The 12,580-nt window shown below is 42.5% G+C and overlaps 1 protein-coding gene across 1 annotated transcript in view; it reads left to right on the top strand.

The window, feature by feature from the left end:
- The window catches only part of necab1 (N-terminal EF-hand calcium binding protein 1), a 166,980-nt gene that overhangs the window by 48,451 nt on the left and 105,949 nt on the right, over window positions 1-12,580 (top strand). Inside the window, exon 5 of the mRNA XM_078215487.1 lies at window positions 6,195-6,220. Within this exon, the coding sequence (XP_078071613.1) occupies window positions 6,195-6,220 (26 nt within the window). The remainder of the gene's footprint in view (window positions 1-6,194; window positions 6,221-12,580) is intronic.

Here is a 12,580-nt window from a genome sequence, read left to right as displayed (position 1 = left end):
GATCCCGCTGCCAGCAAACGGTGCACCCCCTCCAACTACTGAGAAAAAGGCTGAGGGGAGGCCAGAGAAACTCACCCTTAATATCTATCTAACAGTTAAAATATCAATCAGTTTAGTCAGTATCTTGCAGAGCCCAGATGGTGATAAAGGAAAGCAGTCCCTTTCAGGAAGAGGCAGAAGTAGGTCTGAGTATGTAATACTCTAAATTTAGTTTGAGAATGTGAATGCTGCTGCAGTCTGCATAGTACAACTATTAAATAATTCACTGTGATCTCAATCAGATCACAAGATTACAGCACAGAAACAGATTAATCAGCATGTCAAGTCAGCACCAATGTTTCTTCCATATATAAACCTCTTAATAATTTCCATGCCCTGTAGAATCAAATAGTATTACAGTACAGGACAAGAACAGATAATTCAGCCCATTGAATATTAGAAAGTTCCCGCTAATTATGAGCAGTTATCAATGAAAGGAAGGAGTTAACTAAGGCCGTCATTTTAGCCATCATTTAGCATTTACTTTTGCGTTAGCAGATGCAGAATTTGGTAAAAGCCCAAAACATTGACATTGTATTTGTAAATTGCAAATTCTAACACCAACATGTGTTAACACGATGCTTAAGTGATGGAAAACAGTTTTAATTAGATTGTGCCATGATTAATCCTCAGCACTTTGGCTTGTGAAAGTAAGGCATTAGTCACAGACAATCGTCAAAAGAGGAGGCAGGCTTGTACCAAAATGTAACATTAATGTGGTTTTGCTGTCAGTGTGGGTTATCAAACAATCAAACAGTTGAAGCAAGACGTGGAACTAAACTGCAGGATTCAAATATATATGTGGGAAAGCACAAGAATATTCCGAGCATCTCATGGCCTTCTAGACTTTAGAAAATGGAAAAAAAAGTCAGTAGGATAGTTGAATGACTCAAATGGCTCCTCTGTATCTGGCGTTATGATTGATTTTTGAGCTATCTTGTGGGGCTGTATTATTGAACTATTTCATTTACACAAAGATCGGGAAAAAAAGCATAAATCTTGTTTGGTTCCTGTAGGCTTTCGGTGCCTTCTGTGTTGCTGATGATACCATTGCTGTCAGCCATTGCTTCAGTGTCTTTGTCACAGAAGGTTGGAGAAGGGAATTTCAACATTAACTCAAATGCAACAAGCATTTTAAGAAAGAAAACATCATGATTGCTAGTAGCATTTTATCTGTCAACCTGTCTGCACATGTTGCTCAAATCCTTTCTGATGATAAGAAAATGAAATCTCCCTTCATAAAAATTAGTTTTATAAAATCACATGGGGTCATCGGATGGAATCCATAAACTGCTGACATGTTTTTCAATAGTTGTCGCGGTAACACACTGGTGGATAGTGGATGCGTGACAGTGGATGCCTCATTGAGAGTCAGCAGTCTTGACTTCAAAGGCTTCAATCAGTGAGAAGTTTGAGAGATTCATGAAGAGTTAGAACTAATATTGAAGTTTGACATCAGTATACGCTAATAAATAAATTACTTGATACATGCAATTTATATAAATGTGGTTAGATCTTACCAAATAAGTTTCATTTTTTAAAACTACCGAACTATCTGCAAGTTTAATTATTCTTTATTTTTAAAGTTGTTGGTCATTAGCTGCACATGTTATTCCCGAGAAAGCAAAACCTATTTTGATCTGTAAGGTGTTGTTGGAGGTCGACAAAGCCCTGGAGAATTGAAGAAGCCTCTGCTGATATCTTGTGACAGCATTGTGTACTGCCAGACAAGGCATGTTGCAGCAATGCTGGAGAGTTCCAATATCACACTGTCAAGTTGATCTAAAGTTACAGCTGTAGATTGGTGTCTCACGCTGCATTAAGTGACAGTTTTATTGTCTGTGGAGTTGACCTGGGTTTTTCAGAATAGACAGCTGAACGGGATGTGGCTTTGTGGCATGTGAACTAACAGTATAGGCTGCCATCAATTTTCATCGCTTATGGCTCTCAGCAGATAATAGTGCGAATTGACCTTCTTCAGTATTCATTATTACTTTTGGAAGGGAATGATTACACGTCAAGGTACATAACTGTACCATGTACACCTTGAATCACCCACTGAGCAACATAAGTAGCAATCACATTTCTTCACGCTACATTTTGGAAATAATGTATACATAGGCAGGAAGTCTGAAGTAGCCATTTTGATGGATTTTGCTGTACTGAGAAGAGCATAATAGAAGTCAGCTTTCCTTTGAAAGAGCATAGAAGAAAAGTTCCATGGTTTTGAAGACACAATATCTTATGTATTTAGATAAGAATTTAGGGAAGTACCTATTTCCACCAGGCTTTCGACCTGCAATGACAAATCCTAATGGAGGGGAGCCATGGTGCTTGCCAGCCCACACCATTCTGTCAATGACTTCACTTTTGCAGCCTGAATTGCAGACTGTCACAGAAATCACACCAGTTCTGCCTACATATGGCCAGCTGTAGGTACGACTGCATAAATTAGCATATTTACCAAACAAAATTGTATGTGGACACAATAAAATCCTACAGTGCAGAAAGAAGCCATTCAGCCCATCGAGTCTGCACCAACCACAATCCCACCCAGGCCCTATCCCCATATCCCTACATATTTACCCACTAATCCCTCTAACCTATGCATCCCAGGACACTAAGGGGCAATTTAGAATGGCCAATCAATCTAGCCCGCACATCTTTGGACTGTGGGAGGAAACCGGAGCACCCGGAGGAAACCCACGCTGAAACGGGGAGAATGTGCAAACTCCACACAGACAGTGACCCAAGCCGGGATTCGAACCCAGATCCCTGGAGTTTTGAAGCAGCAATGCCAACCACTGTGCCACCGTGCCACCCAAATATTCCACTATTCAAATAGCAAGCACAGAATCCCTACAGCGCAGAAGGAGGCCATTCAGCCCATCAAGTTTGCACTGACTCTCCGACAGGGCATCCCACCCAGGCCCTAACTTCATCACCCCACATATTTACCCCATTAATTCCCCTAACCTACGCATCCTTGGACACTAAGGGCAGTTTAGCATGGCCAATCCACCTAACCTGCACATCTTTGGACTGTGGGAGGAAGCCAGTGCACCGAGAGGAAACCCACGCAGACAGGGGAGAACATGCAAACTCTACACATACAGTCACCCAAGGTCGGAATTGAACCAGAGTTCCTGGTGCTATGAGGCAGCAATGTTAACCATTGTGTCACCGTGCTGCCCATAGAGACTGATTGCCATTTAGGTATCATAGAAACATAGAAAACTACAGCACAAAACAGGCCCTTTGGCCCCACAAGTTGTGCCGAACATATCCCGACCTTTTAGGCCTACCTATAACCCTCCATCCTATTAAGTCCCATGTACTCATCCAGAAGTCTCTTAAAAGACCCTATTGAGTTTGCCTCTACCACCACTGACGGCAGCCGATTCCACTCGCCCACCACCCTCTGTGTGAAAAACTTCCCCCTAACATTTCCCCTGTACCTACCCCCCAGCACCTTAAACCTGTGTCCTCTCGTAGCAGCCATTTCCACCCTGGGAAAAAGCCACCCGATCTATGCCTCTCAACATCTTATATACCTCTATTAGGTCTCCTCTTATCCTACGTCTCTCCAAGGAGAAAAGACCAAGCTCCCTCAGCCTATCCTCATAAGGCATGCCACTCAATCCAAGCAACATCCTTGTAAATCTCCTCTGCACCCTTTCAATCTTTTCCACATCCTTCCTGTAATGAGGTGACCAGAACTGAGCACAGTACTCCAAGTGGGGTCTGACGAGGGTCTTATATAGCTGCATCATTATCCCCGGACTCCTAAACTCAATCCCTCGATTGATAAAGGCCAGCACACCATACGCTTTCTGAACCACCTCCTCCACCTGCGGGGCCGATTTTAGAGTCCTATGGACCTGGACCCCAAGGTCCTTCTGATCCTCTACCGTACTAAGAGTCTTTCCCTTTATATTGTACTCCTTCATCCATTTGACCTGCCAAAATGGACCACTACGCATTTATCTGGGTTGAAGTCCATCTGCCACTTCTCCGCCCAGACTTGCATCCTATCTATGTCCCTCTGTAACTTCTGACATCCCTCCAGACTATCCACAACCCCACCAACCTTTGTGTCGTCGGCAAACTTACCAACCCATCCCTCCACTTCCTCATCCAGGTCATTTCTGAAAATGACAAACAGCAAGGGTCCCAGAACAGATCCCTGGGGCACACCACTGGTGACCAACCTCCATTTAGAAAAAGACCCATCTATACACACTTTCTGCCTCCTTTGGGCAAGCCAGTTCTGGATCCACAGGGCAGCAGCCCCTTGGATCCCATGCCCTCTTACTTTTTCTAGAAGCCTTGCATGGGGGACCTTATCGAACGCCTTGCTAAAATCCATATAAACCACATCTACCGCTTTTCCTTCGTCAATGTGTTTTTTCGAAGAACTTCACCAGGCTCGTAAGGCACGATCTGCCTTTGACAAAGCCATGCTGAGTATTCTTGAGCATACTAAACCTCTCTAAATGCTCATAAATCTTGTCCCTCAGGATCTTCTTCATCAGCTTACCAACCACTGAGGTTAGACTCACCGGTCGGTAATTTCCTGGGCTATCCCTATTCCCCTTCTTGAAAATAAGAACCACATCCGCAATCCTCCAATCCTCCGGCACCTCTCCCGTCTCCATCGACGACGCAAAGATCATCGCCAGAGGCTCTGCAATCTCTTCCCTCGCCTCCCACAGTAACCTGGGGTACATCCCATCCGGACCAGGTGACTTATCTATCTTGATGCCATTCAAAGATTCATCAGGCAATCAAGGTGCAACATTGAAATTCCTCTGTCTCTACAAGTATGTATTCTTGCAGCAATTATAGTAGCAAAAGTGCCATTCCATATGTTTGTGACACCTTCCCAAAGATTTGGGAGAGTGTCAAAATGAGGTAGGTGGAAGTCTTACCCCACCCCACTTCATGTTGTGCTGTATCATCAGGGCCACATTTCTTGCTTTTATTGGTTCTCTAGACTGTCATAACATATGCATTTACCCAGCTACAGAGAAGTCTTCCAATTTAATATGAATCATGCATTCCTCACCCAACCAACTTGATGGCTTTTGAGTAAGGCTAGCAATTCAATAACAATTGGCATTGAATTGTGCAAAATTCTATACTGTGGTTCATGCCAACCATCAACTAGGTTGAGATTTCCCAAGCTAATTCCCAAGCTAATTTCACACAGCTCTGACATGCGAGCAGATAAAAGGAGCTGTCATTCCATAAATCTCAGATATAGGGCCCATTTCACCATGAAGTGGCTCAATCCTCTGTTCAGTCCTGGTTTATTCTTAACACCATCAATCATTGTTACAATCATTACTGTTTTTGACAATTAATCAGTCAAGAGAGGTCTTGTGAGCATTGGTATTGCATTTCAGCAAAAAGTATTCAATTTGAATGACTCTATGGTCTTACAAATATTTCCCATTGTAGAAAGTTAGATGGGTCAGTATAAACCAGCATTTGGAACAAAACAAAATGCAGCAATATAGTGCAGTTTTAATAAAGGTAGGTCTCAAAGGAGATTGTGTCTTTAAAAGAAACAGTTTGGGGGGAAAAAGTAGTCACCAGGCTTCATTATAGAGCATTTATGTCGGTGACATGACTTCACAGCAATTTGCCAAGAAATTCCTTCACCTTTAACTGAATGAATCATGCATTTCAATGAATCATCCACAACTTTCACGAGTAATTTCTCCCAAGTAACTGGCTTAATTCTTTTGAAATCGTCTTCATAGTTTTCAATCAGTGAATTTATTGCCCAATACATGAAATTTGGTTGGAATAATTTCATTTTGCGATGTCATCTAAAATAATTGATGAATTCTAACACTACATTTTCAATATAATTGTAGATAAAATGCTAATAGAACTCTAATTACAAAATGACTTTTCAATTAAAATCTCACTGAATTAACACAGTCTAATTTATTAATAATTTAAAGATATATTCTCAGGGCGATTTTTTAATGGAAATGTGGTAATACTCCACGAAGCACAGTGCCAGACCATAAATATTTGATAGTTCTTTTCATCACCAAAGATGATCCATGTATAAAAATAGAAATGTACAAGGCAGCATGATCGGTAATAATGCTAAAAATCTTTCCTTTTTTCCATTTTAGCAACCTCAACATTGAAGAAATATGCGGTAAGTGCTGTGCTTTCACCATTCGCCTTGCTCAATCAAGCAGCAAATAAAATATAGAAAAGGATGAGACAGACTTTCAAGACAGTGTATGATTCTTTTTGTCAATAATGTACTATCTTAAATGTTTTATTTCCCACTTAAAGCAATGTGATATTGTAAAATATATTTTCCGAACTAAAAGACACAATTAAATTCAAGACCAAACCATCCTATCTTTCTGGAGTTGTATCTATGTTTTATGTTATTTTCCCAGCAAAACACCTGCAAAACTAGACATAGGTGACGTAAAAGCAGGTCGAAAGGGGACAGGGACCATGAAATATTGATGGGTCTGTTCCAGTGGTTCTATGTGCCCACTCTTTTGTCAGATTAAAATTGATGTTTTTCTCTCAATTAGGTTTCTAATCCTATTTTCCCAACACAATATAGTTCAAATTGCTTGAGATAGGCAGCTGGATCAAGTGAATCCCTTGAAGAATATAGCGGGTGTAGGAGTTCAGAGAGAAATCAGGAGGGCAAAAAGGGGACACGAGATTGTTTTGGCCGATAAGGCAAAGGAGAATCCAAAGAGTTTCTACAAATACATAAAGGGCAAAAGAGTAACAAGGGAGAGAGTAGGGCCTCTTAAGGATCAACAATGTCATCTATGTGCGGATCCACAAGGGAAGTATTAGATCCTAAATGAATATTTCTCATCAGTAATTACTGTTGAGAAAAGCATGGATGTGAGGGAACTTGGGGAAATAAATAGTGATGTCTTGTAGAGTGTGCATATTACAGAGAAAGAGGTGCTGTAAGTCTTAAAGAGCAACAAGGTAGATAAATCCCCGGGACCTGATAAAGTGTATTTCAGGACATTGTGGGAGGCTAGGGAGGTCCCCTAGCCGAGATATTTGAATCGTCAATAGTCATGGGTGAAGACTGGAGAGTGGCAAATGTTGTGCCTTTGTTTAAAAAGGGCTGCAGGGAAAAGCCTGGGAACTACAGGCTGGTGAGCCTCACATCAGTGGCGGGTAAGTTGTTGGAAGGTATTTTGAGAGACAGGATCTACAGGCATTTAGAGATGCAAGGACTGATTAGGGACAGTCAGCATGGCTTTGTGAGTGGAAAATCATGTCTCACAAATTTGATTGAGTTTTTTGAAGGGGTAACCAAAAAGGTAGATGAGGGCAGTGCAGTTGATGTTGTCCACATGGATTTTAGCAAGGCCTTTGACAAGGTCCCGCATGGTAGGTTGTTGCATAAGGTTAAATCTCACGGGATCCAGGGTGAGGTATCTAAATGGATACAAAATTGGCTTCTTGACAGAAGCCAGAGGATGGTTGTAGAGGGTTGTTTTTCAAACTGGAGGCCTGTGACCAGCAGTGTGCCTCAGGGATCAGTGCTGGGTCCACTGTTATTTGTCATTTATATTAATGATTTGGATGAGAATATAGGAGGCATGGTTAGTAAGTTTGCAGATGACACCAAGATTGGTGGCATAGTGGACAGTGAAGAAAGTTATCTCCGATTGCAACGGGATCTTGATCAATTGGGCCAGTGGGCTGATGAATGGCAGATGGAGTTTAATTTAGATAAATATGAGTGATGCATTTTGGTAGATTGAACCAGGGCAGGACTTACTCAGTTAATGGTAGGGCGTTGGGGAGAGTTACAGAACAAAGAGATCTAGGGGTATATGTTCATAGCTCCTTGAAAGTGGAGTCACAGGTGAACAGAGTGGTAAGGAAGGCATTTAGCATGCTTGTTTCATCGGTCAGAACATTGAATACAGGAGTTGCGACGTCTTGTTGAAGTTGTCCAAGACATTGGTAAGGCCACACTTGGAATACTGTGTATAGTTCTGGTCACCCTATTATAGAAAGGATATTATTAAACTAGAAAGAGTGCAGAAAAGATTTACTAGGATGCTACCGGCGCTTGATGGTTTGAGTTATAAGGAGAGGCTGAGAGGTGATCTTATGGAGGTCTATAAAATAATGAGGGGCACAGATCAGCTGGATAGTCAATACTTTTTCCAAACGTAGGGGAGTCTAAAACTAGAGGGCATAGGTTTAAGGTGAGAGGGAAGAGATACAAAAGTGACCGGAGGGGAAATGTTTTCACACATAGGGTGGTGTCTGGAACAAGCTGCCAGAGGTAGTAGTAGAGGCGGGTACAATTTTGTCTTTTAAAAAGCATTTAGACAGTTACATGGGTAAGATAGGTATAGAGGGATATGGGCCAAATGCGGGCAATTGGGATTAGCTTAGGGGTTAAAAAAAAGGGTGGCATGGACAAGTTGGACCGAAGGGTCTGTTTCAATGCTACAAACCTCTATGTCTCTATGACTCTATATATATATATATACATGTAAATGTTGATAAATCAATCTGGCAATTCTGAAGCACCATTTTCTGCTCAGGCCAATTCTCTGCATCAGCTTAAATGTTAGAGGAACTTGCAGCAAGGTCCTGATCAGTTTCTGGGGATGATCAAATTTCTAAGCTGATTTTGATCATGCCTTTGGTAATTTCCATAACTCTGTTCTCCCCTGCCCTGATTCCCATGAATGAACTTGGCAAGTTTCACTGTTTAAGGGAAGTAAGTATCAGCTTTGGTTTGGTGCTGGCTTGCTCATAAGAAGCTTATGAGTTCAACACTGTGATGTCCAAATTATCATAGAATCACAGAATTACTACAGTGTAGAAGGAGGCCATTCGGCCCATCGAGTCTGAACCTACTACAATCCCACCCAGGCCCTATCCCCATAACCCCATGCACTTACCCGAGCTAGTCCACCTGACACTAAGGGGCAATTTAGCATGGCCAATCCACTTAACCTGCATATCTTTGGACTGTGGGAGCTAACCGGAGCACCCGAGGAAACCCATGCAGACATGGGGAGAATGTGCAAACTCCGCACAGACAGTGACCCAAGCCAGGAATCGAACCTGGGTCCCTGGCACTGTGAGGCAGCAGTGCTAACCACTGTGCCACCGTGCTACCCCAAAAATCAATGTCAGAAATGTTATGTTAGGGGTTCTTGGTTTTAAACAAAAAGAAAAAGATGTGGTTTGCACATGTGCATTCAAAAGAACAACAACAGATGTCTATTTCTCTTTGACTGTATATGGGGTTCGAAAGTTTAGCTGTACTTGACCCTAGAAGTATGATTTAGAACTTCAACAGACACTCTTTCTCTTGGAACTAATTCTGCATCATTCTCACATGGTATAGTATCATAGAAACAATCATCAGGCAACTCAAAATAAACTAGGTTTTCTGTAATAGTATTCACAACACTAGGGACTAAAGAAGTTGGTACTTCAGGAGATGAATCGGAGAAATTATTTTGAGATGACAAAAATTGGTCGGCATGGCATTGCCAAATTAATTCATCTTTGGTTTGACCTGTGCCAGAAGTTAAACCAATTTTTGCTAAAACAATGGCTGGTACCCATTTCTCACTCGTGACATAATTACGCATGAACACTCAATCTCTTTGTTGAAATGAATGGTTTTTTTCCATCACTATTCATGTAGCAAGTAGAGATTGCTCTTGATGCTCCACTATCTCTGAAGTTTCTGAAAACAATAAATCAAATATAGTTCCCTACTTTCTCTTTAAGAGTGGTAATGCAGGTCAATTTTGGGTAGTTCCATGAGTCATGTTTCTTTAAGATGCCATAAAACTATTCACACAATGCGGCAATGTACCTCGCTCTCTTGAAGAATTGAAAGAATGTTTCAAGGATTGTAGAATCTTTTAGCTAATCCATTGATTGATGGATGATAAGGTGTGGATTTTATATGCAGAAGACTATTTACTCTGAGATAATCCACAAACTCTTGTGAACCACTAACAATCTGTTACAGTTTACCAAATCTTGCAACAATTTCACCAAGTTTTTCAATGGTTTGTTCAGTTGTTTTAGATCTCAGGGTAACAACTTTTGGTCACTTTGAGTGCACATTAAATATGACTAAGAACATGTATTCCTCAAACAGACCAGTAAATTTTACATGCAATTATTGCCATGGCATTTTAGGCCACTCCCAATTGTGTAAAGGAGACAATGTTGGTGTATTTCTTACTCATGAACAGGATTGACACTGTCTCACTTTATCTTCAATCTGAGCATTCAGACCCAGCCATCAAAAAAACTACATGCTAATTCCTTCATCCGGACTATACCAGGATGTCCTTCATATGGCTGTTCAAGAACTCTTCCATGCAAGCTAGGAGGAATAGTCACTTGAACTCCCCACAATAGACACACACCTTGGACAGTCAACTCAAGCTTTCTTGACACATATGGGGCCCGATTCTACCATCGCGACCCGCACCTTTTCTGGCGGATCCGGTTGGGAGAATCGCGTCATCGGCCTTTCTCCGGGATTTGCGCATGCGCCAGGAATGCATGCACATCTCCCAGAGCCGGAGAACAGTCGGAGTCCAGACCATGCTGGAAACCGGCGGGAAGACAGGTAAGTGATTTGAATCTTTTTAAAATATGTTTTGTATGTGATTATTGGGAACTTGCTGGGTCCAATTGAATCTCCCACCCCGCCAGGAGTATTTCATTCTGGCGGGGTTTAGTGTAGCTCCCCATGTTCGAGGAACTAGCGGGAGACTCCGCCGGAATGAAAGGGGGGGGCAATCGGGGCTCCCCAGTGGGTCGGGTGGGGGGAGTGGTGCCCCCTGGGCATGGGCACCCTGGCAGTGCCAGCTGCGTCCCCTGGCATTGCCCAAGGGGCAAAGTGCCCATACCCAGGGGGCATCTTGACACAACCACTGGGCATCGGGCAGTGTCTAGGGGGCAGGGCCTATTGTGGATGGGGCCTAGGAGCACTCGGTGGAGGTGAGGGGTCCCACTGCCACTCTGCATGGCGATCGGTCTGGGTTGGAGGGAGGCCAACGATTGGGGGGGGCATGGTTGTCTGCCAGAGGGGGGCCTGCCTCCCATTGCTGGGGGTGGGTTGTCTGGACATCGGGGCGCTCTGGGATGGGGGTGGGCCAGGGCTGGCCCAGGTATTGGTGTGGGGGCCGCGATCGGGCCATTGGGGGGGGGGGTGCTGGAGGGGCAGCACTGCAGGGGTCCCAGGCTGGCCAGCGATTGAGCTGGCCAGCAAACTCTGCATGCACAGAGTTCCAGAACTGTTAAACTCCGGTGTGAATAGGCCCCGCCCCTGTGGGTTTTTAATGAGATTCCCAATTGTGACCTCTGCAGTGCACAGAGTGCAGAGATTCGGATCTGATTCTGCACTGAAAAAACAGTCGTTGATCTAGAACAGTTTTCCCATCAATTCAGCACTTTTGAGAGAATCGCCCCCATGGTTTCATATCTGAAACAAAAACAGAAAATGCAGGAAAATCTCAGCAGGCCTGACAGCATCAGTGGAGATAAAACAGTGACTCTTTTCTCTCTCCACAGATGCTGTCAGACCCGCTGAGATTTTCTAGCATTTTCTGTTTTTGTTTCAGATTCCAGCACCTGCTCAGCATTTTGCCTTTATCTTAGCGGTTTCAAATCAGCTGTGGATGATGCATTCCAGCTACCATTCCTTTCAATACCATATCCATCACCTTCCCGATCACAGGACCATTTCTGGTAGGTCTCTGAACTTGAAAAGTTGTCAGAGGCAAATGATATACTAGCGAAAAATGAAGGATATTAGCAAAAGTAATTGGTGGCATTTGCTTAATAGGTAAAGGTAAGCATGATAATGCATCAGCATTAGCATGGCACTCTGACTGACAATATCTTATATCGTCGGAGTGAGCAGATAAGATTAGTGATCATCATTGCAATCGGCTAGCAGCTAACTCAGGTATGCCTTTATACGTGATAAAATAGTAGTTAAGAGTCGATGATCAGCCAATAATGTGAAGTAATAACCCTATAATGATGGAAACTTTGTACACCAAAGATTATACTCAATGTTTCTTTTTCTAACTGAGCATTATTAAATTCAGCACCAATCACAGTTAGTGATGCAAAAGTTATTGGTTGCTCTTTTCCCGAAGACATAATATGTGAAATGACTGCCCCTATTCCATACAGTGGAGTGTTGCAAGCAAACAATAATGGTAGCTTTGGATTAAAATGAACCAACATTTCATACTTCTGCAAAGGATCTTTGACATCCTTTGTAGGTTCTCTCACATTCTGTTATCCAGTCCTATGACTGTTTCACACATAGTAAATTATGCAATGGCATCAGTAATGTTAGGAACAAATTTGCCATAATAATTTACTAATTCTAGAAAGGACCTCAATTGCATCATATTCTTTGGATGTGGTGCTTCTAAAATAGCTGTCATCTTTTTAGGTGTTTTACATAGGCCTTTACTATCAATAACGTGACTTAAATACT

This window comes from Mustelus asterias, chromosome 7 (genome assembly GCF_964213995.1).
Source record: "Mustelus asterias chromosome 7, sMusAst1.hap1.1, whole genome shotgun sequence".
NCBI classification, from domain to species: domain Eukaryota; kingdom Metazoa; phylum Chordata; class Chondrichthyes; order Carcharhiniformes; family Triakidae; genus Mustelus; species Mustelus asterias.
This window is presented reverse-complemented; position numbering and strand designations above follow the sequence as displayed.